The 22,500-nt window shown below is 46.7% G+C and overlaps 1 protein-coding gene across 1 annotated transcript in view; it reads left to right on the top strand.

Moving 5' to 3' along the window:
• Window positions 1–22,500, top strand: part of LOC122246173 (Rap GTPase activating protein 1) — a gene marked incomplete at its 5' end in the record, with an annotated part of 657,887 nt that overhangs the window by 595,217 nt on the left and 40,170 nt on the right. Inside the window, 2 exon segments of the mRNA XM_086554642.1 lie at window positions 15,926–16,042; window positions 16,900–17,037. Coding sequence (XP_086410768.1) covers window positions 15,926–16,042; window positions 16,900–17,037 — 255 coding nt within the window.

Below are 22,500 nucleotides of genomic sequence, written 5' to 3'. Positions count from 1 at the left end.
CTCTCTCTCTCTCATTTCTTACGGCTTTCTCCTAGTCCGGTTCTCCTCCTCCCCTCTTCTCATTCTTTCTACACCTCTTATCTTCCGCCAATCCTTCTTCTCCTCCTCTTTCAACTTCATCATCATCAACACCACAACCATCATCACCACCATCATCATCAAGCATCATCATCACCCACCCTCTTCCTCACCCATCTTCCCCCACAGCTCAAGTACCTCCTCTCTCTCTCTCTCTCTCTCTCTCTCTCTCTCTCTCTCTCTCTCTCTCTCTCTCTCTCTCTCTCTCTCTCTCTCTCTCTCTCTCTCTCTCTCTCTCTCTCTCTCACCCATGCAAGTGTACGCTTCTGTCCCTGTGGAAAACTCCCACGAGAACATCCCCATCTATGTGACTCTCGTCCGGAGGTTAATGGCGTCACGGGGCCCTGGCTTTTAGTTCCTCCTCCTCCTCCTCTTTCCTTCCCTCTTTTATCGTCTTCTCTGTTCGTTTGATTATTTGTTTGATTTTATATTGTTTTGTTTTTGTTTTTGTTTATTTTGATCAGCTTTAACGTTAGTCTAGTGGCGAATGTGATTTTTTTTCAAACTTCATAAAACGGGGATTTTCTTCAAGCGAAATATAGCTAGAGTCTTTGTCGGTATTGGCAGTGGATAATGGAAGGGAGACTAAGGCAAAGGGGAGGAGAGGAGAGGGTGGAGGATGGATGGGGTTAGGAGGGAGGGATGGAAGATCCTGTTTGTCACCTGTGTCCGTCGAGCATCCGGGAAAGGTGTGGAGGGGAGGGAGGAGGGAGGAGGGAGGAGTGAGGAGTGAAGGAATGGTACTGTAGAAGGGGAGGTGCAGCAGGAAATGAAGGTCACGTTATAAGATGTATTATCTCCAGGTTTCTATATCGAGGTGGATTATCTTCACTTGAATAGTCTTCGTTTATTCTTATTCCTGTGAGTCCTTCTAATCCCTGGAAAAAAGGTCATTAACTCTTACGTAAGTGTGTAGACGGATAACTATCTACTTACACTGTTTTTTTTTTATTATTTTTATGAACAAAGGCTAGACATCACATAATTAAAGTACCGGTATCTCCATAATGATTATGTATCATTATTAGTAACGTCACCCCTATTAACATCTTCGTCGCCATCGTCATTAAACCGCCAACATCCTTTCACTTTCGTATCGACTTGGAAAAAAAATAGATTTAAAAGCCAGAACGGTTAACCTAATCTCGTAAACGGGCAAGCGATGGCTCGTACGCATATACGCTAACGAGAGCAAGCTGTTTGAGGTCACGCATGCATATAATCCCTGGGTGGTTTCTCCGTCGCGTCTCCCCCCCGCGGTTAAAATCAGTATTCATCCACCTCACAGCTGTGTATTCCATCCATAATCTGTCCATCAATCTCTCCCATCTAACCCCTCCCCTCCCTCTACCCTACCCCCCTTCCACCCCCTCTCTTCTCTCTTGTCACCTTTGCTTCCCTCTCCCTCTCCTACCTTCCTCCCCTTTTCACCCATCTACCTCTCTCCCTCTCCTTCGTTCTCCTTCTCCCGCCAGCCACCTCTCTCTCTCTCTCTCACTCCTCTCCCACTCCTCCCTCCCTTCCCCCCTCCTCCCACTCTCCCTCTCCCCCCTTTCCTCGCTCCCCCACCCTGTCTCTCACCCTTCGCCACTCTGTGACCTGAGAATTGGGAATGAACCCGGAGAGCGATTCTTGTCACCTGCATGTCTGTCTGTCACTGATTCTAATAAAGGATTCTTGCCCTTGGAAAAGAGATGGAATAAATCTGGAAAAACAATCACGGAAAATTATGGTAGAATCAAACTTGGGGGTTTAAACAATCGACCGTTTTATTTTCACAGTTTTGTTTTATGTAAAATAGTTGTAATTGAATGTACGGGAATCATCGTCACGATATTCAGTATATGGAGGAGGTAGAGAGGCAGAGAAGAAAAGGGCAAAGGGGGAAAGAGGGAGAGAGGTAAAAGTGGGAAATTGGAAAGAGGGGACGAGGTAAATAGAAGAGATGAAGAATAAGACAAGAGAAGAGAGGGGGGGCATTGTATGTGGGAGGAGGCGCTGAAGAGGTCAAACAACAGCCACTCTTTCCCTTCCTTTCTATCTGGAGAATCCCATGGTCACGCTCCGGTGTGTTTATATTGAGTGTGGGATCCCTCGTGTTAACCATCGTGTAAGACATGGGAACTCGCTCCCCCCCCCTTTCGCTCTCTCTCTCTCTCTCTCTCTCTCTCTCTCTCTCTCTCTCTCTCTCTCTCTCTCTCTCTCTCTCTCTCTCTCTCTCTCTCTCTCTCTCTCTCTCGCGCGCTTTCGCTCGCTCGCTTCACACATACACACAAACACACACACACACACACACGCACACACACACACACACACACACACACACACACATATATATATATATATATATATATACATACATACATACACACACACACATACATACATATATACATATATAAAACTCACTTTCTCCAAGTGAATAATAGCCGTGTGTTGAACGTATAAGACAGGAACTTCCTCCGCCTACACCGACGATAATCTTTGTGTTTATTTATAGTACTTTATTCTCTCTCGTTTATTCCATCTCCCTTTAAGAAGGTCAAAGTCTCCGGTGAACAGATATAGTGTTATATATTGAATTAATTTATGAACAAAGTAGACGTGGGAAGGGAGGGATCTGGATCTTTACTTCTTTTTTATGATGAATCTCTGTCGCTCTTTCTCTCTCTATCTCTCTCTCTCTCTCTCTCTCTCTCTCTCTCTCTCTCTCTCTCTCTCATTCATCCTCTCACTCTTCCTCCCCTCGCTCCCCCGTCCTCTCCCTCTCTCCCATCTTTCTCCTCTCCCTCCCTCCATCTCCCCACCTCTCTCTCCTCTCCCCGTCTCTCTCTTTCTCTCTCCCTTCCTCCCTCCCTCTCCCTCCCTCCTTCCCTCCCTCCCTCCCTCCCTTCTCACCCCGTTTTCCGCCACTTTGTCTCCACTTGAGCCAAACAAAGTGGCTCATCTCCTCGTCCGTTCCTCTCTCGCCCGTCCGGCCACGACGTGTTGCGAGAGAGCCGAGGCCTCGTCAAAAGCGTGATGTGTTTGGCGAAACGTGCGTAGAGGAAAGAGTGAGCGAGTGAGCGAGCGAGTGAGCGAGTGAGTGACTGCTGGAGGCGGAACTGGCAGCCATTGCGAAGTGTAACGGCTCCAGCACCTCGCCCGGGGGCACACCGGACACTGAGGGCGGAGGAAGAGAAGGGGGTAGAGGGGAGGAAAGGAGGGAGAGGGGGAGGAGGAGGAAGACACTATGGGGGTTGCTTTTTGGGCTTTGGGTAGGTTGTGGAAGGGGGAAGGGGGAAGTGGAGGTGGGCGTGTTAGATGGTTTCTGCTTTTAAAATCGATGGCTATGAAAAATCGTGATTTCTTGATATGAAGATCAGGAATTGAAAGGTTTTCATTCTTAAACATCGGTAGAGAGATAGCGTCGATATATTCTCTCTTTTTTATTTTACAATATAATTGGTCAACTTGATAAGATGCTTTCCTGGCGAATATCGATGTTAATGTAACTCTCGTACTGTTGAAAGAATCGATATTATAGCAAAATCCGATTCATACGAGCGGGCCCTCGCTTACGACCCTCCACACGCGTTTCCTCTCGAAGAACGGTATAGGGGCTTAACCCACTAAACGAGTACGGTATAGCGCACTCCCTTACGGTAACGGGTCGTAGATGTGAACTTCGGTCTGGGGAGATGAAGCTCTTTTAATGGACCGTATTGTGCTACGTCATAAGGGTTAATTTGTCTCGCAAGGAATCGCAGTTTAGACCCTGTGGCGCGTACTGGCGATTTCCTCCTCGGTGGAGCTTCCAGATACTTTTTATTATTGTGTTTTAGTGTTTGTGTTTGACTCTTGAAACGTTGGTGTGTGTTACCGTGATGGAATTCTTTGCTTCAGTGTACAGATTAAGTGACATTGATAAAGTGAAACCAATAATCAGTGAACAAGAAAGCAAGATATTAATAACAACAGCAGCCGTCTCTCCGTGTGAAGCAACCCACCTCAACTGGAAGTCCGAGACGATCTACCTGAGGATCGTCTCGCTCCCGGCCTAAGTGAACGGCACCCCGTCTACCTGAGTTTCGGATGGGTAGCGAACGATGATTTTCTGTTGTGTGAAGAGCTGGAAGGTCTCAGATATGGGAGTGATGCGGGTGCGGATAGAAGCACTGGTGGGTCTCTCTCTCTTTCCCTCTTTTCTCCTCGTTCTTTTTTTTTCTCTCTTTCGCTCTTTGGCATGAATCCCGCAGACCTCGCATTACTATAAAGCCTTGTGATAGTGTTGTATGATTCCGCAGTGTTGTGTGGCTTTACCGGAAAAAAGAAAGTGTTGCGCTAAATACAAGTGTTTTGTGATAAGTGTATGATGTATTCTGCCTTTGTAACGGAGGTGGACTAATGATCTGTTAGAGATACTGACACTACAAGAGGTGACTTGTGTATTGATAATATTGTGTTGAACATTGCACGATCTATTGCTGCTTGCAAGCCGATGCTGTTGTCATGTCTGCTTTGAGCATGTTGCGTAATTTGTAATTGTATTCAGCGAGTGTGTGAAACCGCTTGGACAAGAATTGACTAAGTCCGCCCCTTCTGATAGTGACGGAAGCTTGATGTTGACTGTGTTAAAAAGTGAATATCTGACTGAAACTGGAGTGACCACTTTCCCACATTGTATTGAAGTTGAGGTGAATTTTGTCTTTTTTTCCGATTGGTGTCGCTCAGTTTCATGTGCTCTGCATGTGCCAATGTAAAGTGCTGGTGTGATCGCAAAGCTGTAGAACAGAACACTTTCTGCGTATTTGTGCCTGTTAATTTTCGCTGTAAATGCTTTTATTGCGGTCTCATTGATTGTATTATATGTTTTATTTGTGTTTCTAGCAATGCTCTAGTTTAGAATAATTTATTTAACGTTTATATTCTAACTTTTCAAGTGTCCAGGTAGTTGTATTATTGAACTGACGATGGCTGTATATGATGTATAAAATATTTATGATGGATGATATTGTACAGAGGATTGCGAGTGTTCATGAGTGGGTTAAATATAATGATTGGTTATAAGAGAAAACCCGAGTTCAAGTTTTATTTTCACACAATACATTTATCCGCTGAGGATTATATACCAGCGCTATTTTCATTAGGATGTTACGGTCATTGATTGTTGTCATGACGACAGGTGAGTAAATTAATCTTCCGACGGGGTTAGGGATGGGCGTCGTCATCACAAAGCTAGGTGTGTAGGTGCTGCAGGAGAGGGGAAAGGTGGGGGTTGGGGTTGGGGGTTAGGGGTTGGGGGGAGGTCGCCACTGGCCGGAAGGGAGGGAGAGGGAGAGGGAGAGTAGTTTTTTAAGATCGGTTTATAGGCCCCATCGCTGCGGTTTGTGGGCGAAGGTGAGTGCTAGGTTGTGGCCCTTGTGATGTAGGTCGCTCGTGTTGGGCTTGTCTCTAGTCCCCCCCCCACCCCCCCTTGCGTCACGGGTGGCACCAAAAGTACATGTGACGGGGCTGACGCAACGGCAGATGGTCAGATTGAGTGAGGGGCTTTGAAAGGCACCTCCTCTCCTAGGCCCTCACGTACCCCCCACCCCCCACGTTTCAGTATGGCCCCCATCCCGTCACGTCGCGCGGAAGACATTGTGTCAACGTCCCGTCGGCGGAGGGCACAATGCGACACTGACAATTGGCCCGAGGAATTGTGCGAGGACCCAATCGAAAGAGCACCAGCGACGGGACCTACATCCCCACCCCTTCCCCCATCCCCCTCTCTCTTCCCCTTCCTTCCCTCAGCCGACCCAGGGGCGTGGCATGGAGCGCCGCCACAGAGTACCAGAATTATGCTAATTGTCCAGCTGGAGTGGGTGGAGGCCCGAGGAAGCAGGCCAACCCCGTCAGGTCAGGCCACCCTTATCACAGGGCATGACCTGAGGAGGCGTGGGCGTCTGCATCCTGCCACTGCACCACCGCGCCCATGAGGGTGTGGTACCGGGCGTACCCCCCCTCTTACGTCACACCGCGAAGGACTCTCCCAAGTGCCCGTTTTAGCGCGGCGGGAGACCGCAAGCAACTGGATTTGACTTACGTTGTTCTAATAATAATGGAGGAGTTTCTTTTCTTGTATTGTCGCGTTTTCTTCGTTAATATAGCTCTTTTTAGCCATGTTCTAGATTTCCAGCGGTATCCTTGGAATGGACGCGTTCATTTAAGTTGCCAGACGTGAATCAAGTGCAAGAGCTATTATTACGCCTTTGTTGTATAACTGCCTGAGCTGCAGCGAACACCATGAGGCCTGTTAGCCTTCACCCGGCGCTGCTGCACGACACCCGTGGTGGACATGAAGTAAAATCCCGACGTCTCTACCTCTCCAACGCCTTGTGATCTCTCGCCTACCTCTGGATCTTCCTTGTTGCGTCTTTCTTTCTTATTTTTTCTGTATTTTTCTCTGTCTTTTCTGTTTCCAATTATCCTTTTCATCTTTCTCTCCCTCTCTACCATCATCTCTCCCCTCCCCCCTCACATGCTCTCTTTTGCAGCTGCATCGTTTTATATTTTCTTCTCATCTCTCCTTTACTTTTGCACTCCATCTTCCTCAGGGCTGTCTACTCGAAAACTTCCCTGTTTGTTTACCGACGTTTTATCTTCTCACTTTCTTAATCTCTTAGTTATTCGATATCCTTAGCCGCTGGCCTTTCCTCCTGACTCTCTCTATTTATCTATCTGTCTATCTATCTACCCACCCATCCCTTCACTCTCGGTATTTTCCTTTCATTCCATCTGTATCTCCCTATTCTTCTTCCCTCACCTGCCCCCTCCTCTCTATTTATTTTATCTTAAATTATTTGACTTCATTTCTCTCCTCTTTCCTTCCCTTCATATATATTCCTAATTTCCTACATCTTACTCTTCATATCCTTTCCTTCCTTCTTCCACCCTTCCTTTCGTCTGCGTCTCTCCTTCCTCCCTTCCTTTCGTATGCGTCTCTCCTTCCTTCCATCCCTTTCATCCTATCCTTTCCCTGCCTATCCTATCCCATCCCTTTTCCTTCCCCCTACCACCTCAGGCCACCCACGCATCTCCCAAAGGCTTTTATAGGAGGGAGATTAAATTATCTTACAATTACAGTCATCACGCTCTCTGAAATTTACCACCGCATGCCTGGGTCTCTTCCTTCCCTGCCTTTCCCCCACCCGTCCTTCCTCTCCTCAGACTCGCTTTTCTTCTTTCTTTTCCTCGACAACTCCTTATTTCTCTTCTCTCTTTCTCGCCGCTTCTCTTTCCATCCAGCTCGCTTTTCTTCTTTCTTTCTCTCGACTCCTTGTTTCTCTCCTCTCTTTCTCACCGCTTCTCTTTCCATCCAGCTCGCTTTTCTTCTTTCTTTCTCTCGACTCCTTGTTTCTCTCCTCTCTTTCTCGCCGCTTCTCTTTCCATCCTGCTCGCTTTTCTTCTTTATTTCTCTCGCCTCCTCCTTGTTTCTCTTCTCTCTTTCTCGCCGCTTCTCTTTCTATCCTGCTTTCTCGCCCGTCTGTTCTCCTTTTTTTTTCTCCCCCACCTCTTCCGTTTCCTTTTCTATGTAAACACGCCCATCTACCAAATGGTTCGGCTAGTCCCCGTGGATGAGAGAGAGGTAATGAAGAGATCCCGGATGATGAGTCTGCAGTTTGTGTGGGCGTGTGTGTGTGTGTTGGCTTTGATTTCAGGGAGGGGAAAGTGCGGTAATTGATAAATCCAAGTATGATTTGAGGTTATTAAAGGTTTCGAATTCGAGATTATTGTAACTTGTGTTTCCATCCCTTCTCTGTAGGCAATTGGACTCGGGTATTCAGATGTTGGCGGTGGTGTTACGCCCATAACGGTGCTCAGGCGCATAAAGGGCGTCGGGAACACGCCGTGACTTATCTAGTATCTGACCCTAATTATTTGTTACAGTGATTAATGAGCAGCTGCAGGGGTCGTTAATTGTGAAGTTTGATAATATTCTCGCGGTGGAACGAACAGGCGTGACTTCTCAAAGAGCGGAGGTGGAGATTCAAGTCTTCAGGGCTGTATTCTGATTCTTTTTTTTCTTTTTTTTTTCTTTTTTTTCGACATCATAAGGTTAGTTCAGTCCAGGCGCATTTGGCCGACGAGCTTATGACACACTGAAAATCTCCCTCAAATAATTCAGGAGCCACTCTGACCGGCAGGGGATTTAGACACAGTTGCCTATTATTAATTGCAATGAACGTATTCAGCCAGTATTGCTTTTGCAGGAAGGGGACATTTGCGTGCATCCGAGGGGAATCGGGTGGGGTGAGAGGGGGGGGGGTCGGAGGAGGTGCACGGGCCAGGCCACGGGAAATGAAATCGAACACTTTGGAGGACTTCTGAGGAGGGAATCGGACAGTGGGGAAACGACCCGGCCTCTTGTAACTCCTTCCACATTCTCTTCTTCTAATGGTGGATGGCTTGGCTTATTATTCTCCACCGGGACTGACGGACGGACGAACGGACGGACGGACCCGCCTCGGAGGAATCCCAATGAGGACGGGTCGAAGGATGGCACCTTTAAAGCGCGTCCCCGATCACAGGATCTGTCTGGCGTCCGTGATCACGAAGGACGACGAGGACGCAAGGGCCTCGGGGGATCAAGCCCTTCGTTCGGCGTTACATTTTGTATGCATATGGCAGTTGATTATCCCGGGTAGGCCTACCCGCGGCGATCTATAGGTAATCCGGGAAGGCCTAAATGAGAGAGGCAAGCAGCGGGTACGACACCATCAGTCATGTTAGAGCCTGCCCTTCGGCGTGCCCCATGTTCTTCACACGTGCTCGCGGTGGGGGAGGTGGCCCAGTCTTGTGGTCGGTGCCCTTGGAGTCGTGGATGCCGCTCCAAGGATCGTCCAGGGCTTCAGGGCGCGGGAGAGGGAAGGGGAGGAGGCGGGGGGAGGGGAGAAGGGGGAGGTATTAGAGGCTTTCTGGAGCCCTGAACCTGACATACGACGGGAGGGAAAGTGCGTGCGTGCGTGTGCGTGTGAGGGCCGAAAGGGATTTGGGCGATCCTGCGTTTCGAAAGAGGCCCAGGTAAGCGTCGTTTGACGGAAACTTCGCTCGTAAATCTCGAAGGGGACTTAGCTGGGATTAAGCTTTTAGTCTGTCACTCGGCCTCGTATTTTTTGTGTGTATTTATTTGCATAAGATAAGCTGATTAAATGTAAAAGTTAATTAGCACGAATGTGCAATTTCGTAATGTCTATTTCCTATCATATCCGCCGATTTCCCAAACGCACAAATAAATAATCATGCTATTTGTGGACAATAAAGAGTATATTTTATACATATGTTTCATGAAATATCTACCTATAATCATCAAGTCACATCAATATGTTACACTATTTTCAACTTTTGATATCATGCTAGTATTAAGATAACACCAAACATCCAGTAATGCGCAGATGTTCAAGGTTACCAGCAACACGGGGTCCCTTGCTTGGGAGCCAGTAGCATAACCGCCACGAGAGGACAGGTGTTCCGGTATGCCCCCCTCCTCCCCTCTCCTCCCCATCTCCCTCCCCCCACATAACTCGGATATCCACCTCCCTCCCGTGATATTAACCCCCCAACTTCTCTCTCTCTCTCTCTCTCTCCCCCTACCCCCCTACACGCCAACACTTAGCTGTCCGTAGTTACAGCTCTGAAAGATGTTAGTTGGGTAGTGGATCGGGTGAGCTTCGGTCGGCCGGTCGGTGGTGACATATATATACCCCCCCTTACCCCCTTACCTTCCCCTCCTTCATTTCTCTGGAGGGATAATATCAGATAATCATTTGTAATACGAAGCGGAGGAATTTTCTTCTGTCCTTGGCCTGTGATGAATTTTTGTACCCTAAGACTCTGTCCTTGTATGTGGCCCCCTAAAGGCATGAACACGCTCGTTGTCCCATGAACACAAATACTGTTCGGGAATGAATCCGGATAATTGAACTTATCATCCTCGTCTGCCATTGAACATTATTTTCGAAGAGAGATCACGTGAGCCTGTCTGTCTGTCATCGGTGAACGCTGGCTTGGTTTGAGGGAAGAAGGTGCGTTAGAGTTATTAAAGGGGGCTTTGGCTCCCACACCCGCGTACATGGAGCCGCGATGGGCAACATAATATTTTTCGAAGTAAGTTTTGATCGATTTAATTGGCGTGTTCTCATCGTATATATATATATATATATATATATATATATATATATATATATATATATATATATATATATATATGTATGTATCGCCATCAACACCCCCCTCCTCCCCCCGTGGGAATATCACTACAAGGAAAAGATGAATTGAGGGAAAACATGTCCATATTTCACACGTTCATGTCACAGGATGTTGTTGTTTCCTCTAACGTTACATTTCTGTTCCGGAAGGGCGACAGGAGGTCGTCGTCACAGGGCAACTTTCTGGTAAGGGAGACGTACATGCCTGTTCGTGTGCGTGATTGTGTGTAACTTTCTGGTAAGGGAGACGTACATGTCTGTTCGTGTGCGTGATTGTGTGCAACTTTCTGGTAAGGGAGACGTACATGTCTGTTCGTGTGCGTGGTTGTGTGCGCGTTGTGCTCGTAGTACACATGTCCTTTTTTTCCGAGGACACAAATCGCACCCTCCTGTCCGTTGATGTGGCGTGTGAATGTGCGTTGCAATCTGTTGCAGTGCATTGGTGTGAGGATGAGAGGACATGTTGTTGAATCCGTGTCTTGCAACCCCGGTGGGCACAGCGTGAGGTTAGTGACTGGTGTTGATAGCGTGTGACAGATTGCTAGCTTATGGTGGGCGTGCGGTATGTCTGGTGGGTGGAGGCGTGACTTTGGGTGGTGACTGAGGTGGTGTTGGTTTTTGGGAGGGGTTAGGGAGGGTGGGGGGAAGGTAGGATGGGGGGGGCTCCGAACACGAAGGCCATGGGGATATATTTTCATGCCTGCGGGATTTGCGGCGAAGGAAGGACGCGGTTTGTAGAAATGCTTTTCACGCTTCTTCCTGGAACGAAAGGGTTAGTAGCTGCGAAGGCGGTCATGAATAAAGTCAAGGAGGATCGGTGATCATTTCACAATGCCACTCGTGCCATTTCCCTTCCTAATCGCTTATCGAGAGTCACATTACTCACTCCAAATGACAAGGCTCGGCCGAGAAGGCGAGGCACATCACAACACAATCCGTCTCCATTATTCCGCGATGTGCTGTTTCTCAACAAATTTCCACCTGGTTGCGTACGTTCGTGTCGTTGCCGTGAAGGGGGCGTGGCGGTCGTCCGTTGTCGCGGCTCCGGGCGTCAGCGCTGTGAACGGCTGGGTGACAAAGGCCGGAATAATGAGCCTGGATAATGGCCGTCAATGGATTGGCGACTCCTCCCCGCGCAGCGCTCTCGTTCATGTGCGGAGGAGGCCTCCCTAGGCGGATGTTGAGATCCTCTCCTGCGATAGGGATTCTCTCCTCGGTCTGCTGCCTTCGTTATTGGTGTCCGGCGTTGCCTGTAGCAGGCGTACGGACGTCCTCTCTCCGTCCCCTTTTCCTGTCTGGCGGGGAGACACCTGTAACGGCGCGCCTAGTTCTTCATTATCGTTTCTTTAAGACGCAGGTGACAACGAGGACAATAAAGCGGTTCTCGCCCATTGTGTTTGGGTGTGAAGATGGCCCGGAGCGAGTGGGCTCCCTGGCCTCCCCGTCTCTGCCTCTCGTGTTTGTGTTTCTGTGGGAAGGATGCGGTACCTCGAGTCAAGGAGAAAGTCTACACGGGTTGACTCGAGGGCGAAACAGTCAACCGCTGATTTATTTAAATCTATTTGGGATACTCCTCGGTGTCCCTGTTTGACTACATTAATTAACGGAGGCAGATGCGTTGGGAATTGTTTTTGAATTGGGATTGATTCAAATATCTTCTCTCGATAGGATCCAGCAAATTTCATCAACACGACGCTAACTCTTGGCGGCCACTTTGACCGATGTTTGTTGACAGTCGTTTAGTTGGCCGTGTCAAGAAAGTTGTGGTTGAAATCGACAAAGATGAGAGTAACGGGTCTTCGACAAAAGGTTCCCGAAAATCTCGGCGTCTGACACCTACCTACTTGCCATCTTGGTCTTTTTGTACAGTATTCGTAGGGTCGAAAGTCCGATGCGTTGGCGCGCTAACAAGCAGCTGACTCGTAGCAGGTGAGAGATGATTCCTGTGTCATTGTGAATTGTATTCACACGCTGGTGTTGTTTATGTGGGATTTTGGTGATGTTTTTTTGTTTTGGGGGTTGTCGGGTACGGGGTTGCGGGAGGTAATATTTGAATAGATATGTAGGTTCATCGCAAAATTAATCATGGGCTAAAAATATTGTAAATCTGTTTACGTCTTGATACCCTCCGTGTTTGTAGTTTTGTTTGTGTTTGTGTTTATAAACTCGACGGCGGCTGTTGTGGGGCTGGAACGCTATGGACTTCCGCGATGGAAGAGTAAATTTTGCTGTGTCATAATGGATCGTCGTCAGCCACACCCCCTTCCCGACACTCGAATGGGTGGGTATGCCGTCAAAAGTAGGTGAAAATAAATTATACCCTCCATATGGCACAGTTAGGTTAAACAACGACAGGCGAACGGAAGAGGAGGGTGGAAGGAGGAAGGGAAGGGATAGAGAGAGAGAACGAGAGAGGTAAAGGTCAGGAGATATTTAACGCATATTTATTCTGATAGGTTTGATTTTGAGAGTCTGTTTGGTAAATGGGTGTGGGAGGTGAGATGGGGTGGATAACGGCCTCCCTGTCGACGGGCCACGTAAACAATGAAACAATCAAACCATACGCAAAAAAAAAAATAATAATAACGATTCGAGGAGAGACCTGAAATTGATTGTTTATTTTTATTATTAATATTTTTTTGTAGTTTTAAGGGGAAGAGACGGTTCACCCAAGACGGGTATAAAGGAGGGAGGGGGTATGGAAGCTTCTCGATATATTCGTCCACCAGAAGCAAAATGTCGCTTCTCGAAGGGCATGGAAAGATTTCCTCCTCGATGACATTCCCGATGGCCAGATAAGGTATCCAGTCCCATCTCCTGAAGTTTACATGTAGGCTTAACAGATTTGTGAACCTATTAGTACAGTGCCAGTTGTTGACCTATTCCCCCATTAGCGATGTTTATCTCTATTTTTCGTGTTTGGACCCAAAGTATCCGATTACCAGACGAGAAACGGACGAGGCTCCTGGCTGTTCGGCGGCGGCGGCGGCGACGGCCAGACCACGCGGCTCCACTGGCGGGGGTTTTGTTTATTATTTTGAATACATTTTTTGTCCTCGTTCTCTCTTTCTCTCTCGCTCTCGCTCGCTCTCTATCTCTCTCTCTTTCTCTCTTTCTCTCTTTCTCTTTCTCTCTCTTTTTCTTTCTCTCTCTCTCTCTCTCTCTCTCTCTCTTTCTTTCTCTCTCTCTCTCTCTCTCTCTCTCTCTCTCTCTCTCTCTCTCTCTCTCTCTCTCTCTCTCTCTCTCTCTCTCGTTCTCGGGTGATAGTCGGATTTATGTTTCCCTTTCTTCCCGTCTGCTTTGAATGCGGGGATTGTTGAGTGCGGTAATAATTTGCATATTTATTTTGAAAGGGATTTTTTTTTTCATCACTTGTTTAATTTTGATGAATAGCTTTCTTGTTTTGTTTTTGTTTTTTTTACATGTATCCTCTCTGAGTAATGGTTGATGCTCTTAATCCTGATGAATATGTTTCGCGTAGATAAAATAAACACCGTTCTGTATGCATAAAGAAATGCGAAATGGCCCCCTCCTATAACGAAGCCCCTATAACGAAACCTAGTCTAGTTATCCTGTACTCCTAGAGATGTAGCCGGGTATAGTCATCACCGCAGCTTGCTGATTGTTGCCCCCGCTGTAATTACTCCTTTTGTGAGGTTATTAGGCCATTATTACGGCCTGGAATTAGCATATGAATTAAATTTGCGGAACGAGGTCACGGAAATGATTGTACACGAGTGGCTCTTTCATGTGAGATTGGGTTAGTTCGTCCATGTCTGTGTTGGTGTGTTCGCGGGGTGTGGGAGATGCTATTATTTTTCGTTTTTTAGGTGTAATTTCGTTGCATGGTGTTGCATGTGTCATTTCGCTAGATACGTAGGACCAGCGAGAGTGAGCATTACCGGAGCAATTGGGGAATAAATATGGCAATAGTCCTCCCGGCTAGCCCTTGAGAAATGGCGCGGGGTCAAACCTATCTTCGCGCGCGATTAGCATAAAGTTATCATTCACCCGGGATGTATTACTGGAAGGAGATTCGTCTTTAACGGACACTCAGCTTGGGACTGATGTTCCGATCTTCCGAATATCCATGAATAAATTTATCGTACGGGCCTAAAAGAAAGATGAATGATTTCTTGAAATTCGCACGGCCGCGATGGTCATGCCTTTTTTTTTGGGGGGGGGGGGGATCGTGTTGTCGTTGCTGGTTTTGAAGTCGGCGTTGTTGTTGTTTTTGTTTTTGTCGATGCAATACTATAGGCATCAATTGTTTCATAAATTATCTCAAGATTTTATAAAGGTGTCTTTGTGACGGGTATTTGGAAGCCACACGAAGACCGTATCGCCGAGAGCCGGTTAGACAAGACCACAGCAACTGCAGAAATAGTAAAAGTTGCAAAAGTGAAGCAGGAGGGCAACCGGCACAGCGGAGCACTTGCGCAATGCGAGGCTGAAGCTGCAATAAGAGCAGGAGGTTGTGTATGTAGGCTCTGCAAGATTGTTATGAAAATTAGTCATTATGTCAGCTGTGTGGCGAGATAATCAGGGTTTTGTCTGGCAATTTTCGTTGTGTTTAAGCATGAGAGATATAGCTTTTACACGCACGGTGTTATTCTGGGTACGAAAATGTGTCATAAAGAGTCAGTCATAAACAAATAGCAGAGCTTAAACATAAAAGAAAAAGTTCAGACAAGTACAACTTGAGAAGGTAAGCGAAAGCGATCGAAATATCACTTTATGAAATGAGTGAAGTAACAGCTGATATTTTTTTCTTCTTCTATTTTTAGCAGACATTTCCTCATTTTTCGTTCATAAATACACGTTTTAAGAGAAGCCTTTCACTGTGGACATAACGAACTTAATCAGCTCGTTAAATATCCCCCACTCGTGTCTGTCTGACCTCGAAAAATTAAGATCGCTGACCTTTTAGGCTTTAAATCGGACATTAATCTACATAGCTGACCTTCACGTACCTAAATCACCTTAAATCACCTAGATCTATACGGTCCACCGAAAACCAATAAATTGTACGAAAATGTGAGGCCAAACACCTGGTGCCAAGGGTGTACTGATAAGAGCAGGAGAGACTGTTTGAGAACACCCACACAACACCTGTGTGAGCTTCAAGCGCAGGTGTGGTACGTGTGTATGTCGCAGCAGCTACCCACGCATCCCCGACACTGTTGGAATTTCGGGAACATGGGAAATTTATGATGAGAGAGAGAGAGAGAGAGAGAGAGAGACTTTTGACTTTGACTTTGACGAGTTTATTGAGACAAGTGATTACGAGAGAGAGAGCGAGAGAGAGAGAGAGAGAGAGAGAGAGAGAGAGAGAGATTGTATGCTTGTGTGTGTATGGTGTCAAATGTCAGGGATGATATTGGTGATTACCAGTGCATTGCCTTTTTTTTCTTCTCACGTCGTCTGCTTATGTGTTTTGGCTGTTTAAAAAAAAGGGCGGGACTGATTTCCCTGTCGCTTTTCATTGCATCGTGTGTGTGTGTTTTTTTGTTTTTTTTTTGTGATCTTGTTTGCGTTCGAAATTTTTCCAACTATTTTTCTGTGCGATTTAATATTTTGTGGTAAATGGGATTCTAATGTTTTCTCTCTCTTTGCAGCAGGGGATGCGGGATGGGCCAGGCAAACCCCCACCGGATAAGGATGAGACTCCTGCCAAGACGTCCTCCAGACACCGCCTTGAGGAGGTCCTGGCGCAGGAACCGCCGTATCCACAGGTAAACATCCGGTGTGTGTGTGTGTGTGTGTTCTGTGTGTGTGTATGTACGTATGTATGTATATGTCTGTCAGTCTATAGTGATGTGTGTATGTAAGTATGTATGTATCTATGTATCTGTCTGTTTGTCTGTCAGTCTATATTGATGTGTGTGTGTGTGTGTGTGTGTGTACGTGTGTGTGTGTGTGTGTGTCTGTTTGTCTGTCTGTCTGTCTGTCTGTCTGTCTGTGTCTGCATTGGTGTCTTTGTGTGTAATTGTCTCTTCCATTCAGTCAGTCAGTCAGCCACTATGTGGTCCTGAACGCTAGCACGCTCCGTGTCTGTCTGAAGTACAATGTCGATTAGAGAGTAGGATGTGGTTGGTGATCGACGCGAAGAGCGAAAGGTTGAGGGAAAGGGGGGGGGGTAGGAGACGGAGGTGGGGATGTGACCTCCTTTGAAGGATCCTGATCTTTCCCCGTGGGTCTGGCGAGGGGAAAGAGTGAGGAAGGGAGAGGGTGGAGAGGATTCCTTGGCATTCATCATATTCACTCGCGAAGAAAGACGTGGCCTGACAGGGTTAAAGGGCCCCTGGTTCTGCTGAGGGAAATTTGCATGAGAGGGGAGACTGAGATGGAAAATGAGAGAGAGGGGGAGGGAGGACAAAATGCGGAGAGAGGAAGGGAGAGAGAGAGAGAGAGAGAGAGAGAGAGAGAGAGAGAGAGAGAGAGAGAAAGAGAGACAGAGTTAGAGTCAGAGAGAGAGAGGAGAGGGAGATAAAACAAACAAGGAAGCAAGCAAAAAAAGCAATCAAAAGGAAAACGATGCCCCCCCACAACCAAACACCCCTCTGACCCGCCCACTTTCCTCCTCCCCCAGGTGGTGCTTCCAGCGACGGGCGGCTACTGGGACGAGAGCAGCACAGACATGGACCACCAATACGCCAACACCAACTCCAACAACAAGTTCGAGACGGACGAAACGGCGCGCTACTACAGACGCTTCTTCATGGGGAACGTGAGTACTGAGATTTTTGCGTTTGACATGTGGATCTATTTATTTATTTATTTATTTATTTATTTATTTGTTTATTTATTGGAGGTTCGTCGTGGGGAGCGTGAGTATAGAGGTTTTGCGGTTCTGTGGATTTTTTTTTTACTTATTTATTTATTTATTTATTTATTTATTTATTTGAGGTTCTGCATAGGACAAGCGGGGATAGAGATAGAGTACTACGTCTTGAGTTTGCGTTTTGTTTATTTATTTATCTATCTATTTGAGGTTCTACATGGGACACGCGGGGATAGAGAGAGTATTATGTCTTGAATTTGCGTTTGTCCTGTTTATTGATTGATTGATTAATTGGGATTGAGAGACTATTATATTTTGAAGGGGTGGGGGACTTTTATCCCTATTGCATGGGAAATATGAGTACAGCCCCGGAATGTTATGTCTTGAGTAATTATTTTTTTCTTGTTCATTCTTTTTTTGTTGTTGTTGTTTATATAGGATTTTTTTTGTTTATTTCTCTCTCTCCCTCCCCTCCTCCTCCTCTTCCTCCTCCTCCTCCTCCTCCTCCTCCTCCTCCTCCTCCCCCCCCCACCCCCCCGGTGAGTCACCGAGGGGATATGCTGATCAATCCTTTTTAATAGATAATTTTCCAAGTATAATTACAAGGTCGTTCGTTTTAAAGTAATATTTAATGAAGCTGATATAAGTCCCGGCCTTGCATTTGCGCATCGATTTATGTATATATTTTTTCCATTTATTTCTCTCTCCATCTATCTTTCTCTCTCTCTCTCTCTCTTTTTCTCTCTCTCTCTCTCTCTCTCTCTCTTCCTCTCTCTCTCTCTCTCTTCCTCTCTCTCTCTCCATGTATATATATATATATATATATATATATATATATATATATATATATATATATATATATATATATATATATATATATATATATGAGAGAGAAAGACAGAGAGAGATCTGTATGAGTATTTTTAAATTTATGAGAGCGACAAGGGACTGTACTTGTGATGTGAAATATGAGGGGTTAGGAAGGTAGAAACTATATTGCGTTTTCTAGTAAAGTATGTCATATGCCATGTCGTCGATCGGATATTTACACTATTGGATTTAAAGAAATATATATTTATATAGATATGTGTATATATACTTATATGATATAAGCGTTATTTTTTTTTCTTCACCTAATTCCCTTTAAAATGTTTCTCTTTCCGCTTGATACGAAAGTTATTTCCCCTCCCTCCCCCTCCTACCCCAACCCTCCCCCTCTCCCTCCTCCTCCTCCTCCTCCCCTCCCCTCACCCTCCTCCTCCTCCCCCACCCCCACCATCCTTCCCCCTCCTCCCCCACCCCCACCATCCTTCCCCCTCCCCCACCATCCTTCCTTCCTTGCAAGCCACACGACTCCCAAGTACCTCGCGGGCCGTCGCATACCGCAGCCCCGCGCCGGAACCCTGTTATGTGAGGTAGTTTGCCCCGTCGATCAATCTGTAGTCAGGGTTGCCGCGGGGTGGGCGGCTGATGGGCGTGATGAGTATGATTAGGGGCGTTTTGCAGGTAACTCTCCCACGCGGGTTTGCTTGGGTCGTCTGCCTCGCCCTTCTTGGGATCGATCCGTTTTTTCTTCGTTTTGTTATTTCTCGCGTTTCGTAATTGGCGTTTTTTAAGTGTTATGTATTCGTATTTACTGGTTTTGTTTCTCCTTTTTCTCGATCTTTCCCCTCCCCCGTTTTCTATTTTTCTTTTTTCTCTTTCTCGGTCTTATCCCTTCTTCCCTTCCCTGTTCGGCGTCTACTTCCGTCCGTTAATCCAATCGTTTTCCCGCCTTCGACTACCTCGTTCTTACTCTTCCTTCTCCTCCTCCTCCTCCTCCTCCTCTTCCTCTTCCGTTTCCTTCTCTTCCAACAACCCTTTTCCTCCTCTCTTCCTCCCCCCTCCCCCTCCCCTCCCCTCCTCTTTCCCTCCCTTTACCTTCCCCCAATCTTATTCTCCTCCCCTTCTCCCCCCACTCCTCTTCCCCACCCCACCCCTTCCCCTCCCCTTCTCCCCCCTCATCTCCCACCTATATATCACCGTAAATACCAGCTTCCGGGATGCTGAGGTGAGAATCGTGCTCCGAGAGCTCACCAGGTGTAGTACCTTCACCAGGTAGTTAATTGGTCCCCCTTGTTAAGAAGACCTGGAGCTTCCTGAGCTCTATTGGGACTAGTAGAGGAGGAAGGAGGAGGAGGGGGGGGGTAGGGGTGTCTTGGGATTCATGAGAAAGAGGAGAGGGATCTAGGGATAAATGGGGAAGAGTAGGGGGGGTCTACGGGTAGGTAGGGAAGGGGAATGGGATTTAGGGGTCAAGTGAAGAGGGGGAAGGAGTCTAGGGGTCTTTGAGAAGGGGGGAGGGAGTCTAGGGGTTATTAGGAAGGGGGAAGGGGGGGTGGGGAGGTTAACAGGATGGGTGTTGTTATGGCCAGCGTTATCTCCCTCTTCGTTCTCCTTCCTCTTCCATTTATCGTGTTCCATCTCTGTTGTGATCGGCGAGCGAAGGAGGTTGTTTGCGCTGATGGGTATCGGGAGATCGGGGTGGGGAGAGGGGAGGGGTGGGTGTGGGGAGTGTATTGTTGTGACGGGAGTGTTTTTTTCATATATATATTTTTTTTTTTCGCCCATCTATTAGTTTCGGTTTTTAGTTTCTCTCTCTTCTGTTTCCTTTCTCTCTCTCTCTCTCTCTCTCTCTCTCTCTCTCTCTCTCTCTCTCTCTCTCTTCTCTCTCTTCTCTCTCTTCTCTCTCTCTCTCTCTCTCTCTTCTCTCTCTCTCTCTCTTTATCTATATATCTCTCTTATCCCTCGCTCTCTCTCCCTCCCACCCTCTCCCAAACCGTGTTCCTCTCCCTCTCCCTTTTCCTTCTCTTCTCTCCTCTTCTCTCCTACCTCGTACCTTATGCCCTAGGCGGTTCCCAGCATTAGGAGCTTGTCAGGCAGTAACGTACAGGGAGCACTTTTTATAACATTTCCTCTGAAATGTTCAGGTACAATGTAGTCCGCCTCCCCCTTCCCTCCCCCCACCCCCTCCCTCCCCCGTTTCCTTTACTTCTTTGTTTTATTATGTTCGAATAACATTTTATTTAGGGAGTCCTCGTTTCTTTGGTTTATTTTTCATCGTCGTTATTTTTGTAAATATATATATTTATTTTTTTTTGTGTGTATTATTCTTTCTCTTGCGTCGTTTGTCGTTTTATGAACGGTTGTTCAACGGAAGTTCTTTTGTTCAAGTCTCGGGGGCGCGGATATTTTTTTTTCTTCGTGGATTCCAAACGAGACAGATATGGATTTTCTTGATGGGTGTGCGTGATTGCAATGGCTCGCGGCAATAAAGGAGGTCGTTTATGCAATGACCCCCGTTGCCCCGCGTGTCATTAAACGACGCGAAAACAAGATGCAACTCGAAAGCCCCCGGGATATGAGAGAGAGAGAGAGAGAGAGAGAGAGAGAGAGAGAGAGAGAGAGAGAGAGAGAGAGAGAGAGAGAGAGAGAGAGAGAGAGAGAGAGAGAGAGAGAAAGGGGCAAAGGAGAAATACATCAAGAGACATAGATAGAAAGAGAGAGAGAGACAGAGAGAGAGAGACATACTAGGATGTGATAGACAATAACAAAGATATATCTATATATAGGGGGGGGTGGGGGAGGGGGGGAGGAGATTGACCGAAGTTCAAGGTCGCCAGTGAGAACCCAGGGGTCTCTCGGCCTCACCTTTCCCAGCGTCTCGGCCGGAAAGGGTAAGGTAGGTGGCTGCGGGCGGGCGGGCGCTGGCGGAGGCGGCGACCAGCTAGTCAGCCACCGTGGGAACTAGCTAGCTCCCTTAGCCCGGTCGCGGCGCTAACCTCGTTGCTTGGCTTTGGTGTTTGGTTAAGGTTTGTTTTAAGTTGTTTTTTTTAAGGTGTTTTTTATAGTTCTTATTTCGGGGTGTTTTCATTTTACTAGTATTTATGAGTGTTTTTTATTGTTCTTATTTCATGGTGTTTTCATTTTACTAGTATTTATGAGTGTTTTTTTTTCATTTGGATTATTTTTGTTATTTTTCTATTTATATTGGTCTGCACTTGTGTTGGTTTTATTACTTTTATCTCCTGTTTGCTTAATTCTGTGATTTGTTAATGAGGATTATGTTTACTTACTCTTTACTTCCCTTTTTTCCTATAAGTCCGTTTTTCGCGCATTCGTATCCGGAGGTAATTCGGATTATCTCCTTTTCGTTACTTTTCCGTAGCGTCGTCGCCATAGCAACCTCTTTTTTTTTTGCCTTTTAACATCCGCGTTGAAATTACAGACACATTATTTATTCCTTTTCAACTACATCAACATAATCGCCTTTACTGTTGTGACAAAACTTTGCTAGGCATCCCTCTCTTCCAGCAATTCTCCCCCTATCTCTCTCTCTTTGTCCTTCTCCTCTCTATCCCTTTCCCTCCCCTTCCCCCTTTTTTCCCTCTTTTACATACTCCCCCCACCCCCACCCCCTCTTGTGGTCGTCTGGTCAGCGTATCCTCCTCAACCGCACCTGTTTCCACTAACTCCGTCAGGTCACAGGAACACGAGTTAATGACCCCCATGGTGTTGGGCAGGGATGGAGGGGGAGGGGGTATGTAGGATTGGGGGAGAGGGAGGGGGAGGTTGAGGTTACTGTGTATTTTTTCACCATTTTTTTCTTCGTTTTTTGCATGTCCTTGTGGGTACAGAGGGTCAGGTTATGGACTGGACTAGACCTGGCCAAACCCGACCCTGTGGCTGCCGAAATTCTCGCTATCGTTCTTAACTCCGACACGAAAGAATCTGGAAGTTTCTTTTTCTTTTTTTTTAGAGTGGTGGCTAAAAGCGTCTCGATATGATCTTAAAGACTTTTTCTTTTCTTTCCTTTTTTTTTCTTGATCGTAAAGAAATCAGTTTTTACGTCTTGGTGTGTCGGGTTTATCGTTAGCATTTGCATCGGTAGCCATATTGCAGGCAAATCTACCGTGCAACTGGAGCGAAATAGTGTACCGTGGGACTGGCTATGTTTCCCGGTGTAGCTAACTCTCATTGCAAGTGTTCGTGCACCCCGAGGTACCATAGCCCTTTCGTGTCGAACGCCGCCACCTGTGCAGTTGTTTACATATACTGTATATAGCTGATGAATCCCCACTGTTACTAGGTATTTTTTTCTTACATAATCAAGGTGATAGATAGGTTTAGTGCTTTAATGGATCAGCGCTTTCCTTTTATTCACAACGCTGAATTACAACTTGGAGCCGGTTATTTAAATTGATTGACTTCCGAGCTTTTTCTCTCGACGATGAAAGTAACTAACTGAAGGTCGCGACGGGACGTGACAGCGGTTGGTAATGGGCGCCGTGTCATCGCAATGTCATCAGCTGTATTACGTGTTATTGTCGGTGTGCGTTCTTTATTACGCGCCATCTGATATACTCTGTC

This window comes from Penaeus japonicus, unplaced genomic scaffold (assembly GCF_977035675.1).
Source record: "Penaeus japonicus unplaced genomic scaffold, GWHDUDI00000001_assembly GWHDUDI00000003, whole genome shotgun sequence".
Taxonomy (NCBI): domain Eukaryota; kingdom Metazoa; phylum Arthropoda; class Malacostraca; order Decapoda; family Penaeidae; genus Penaeus; species Penaeus japonicus.
Note: the sequence above shows the minus strand (reverse complement) of the source record. Positions and strands in the feature narration are given on the sequence as shown.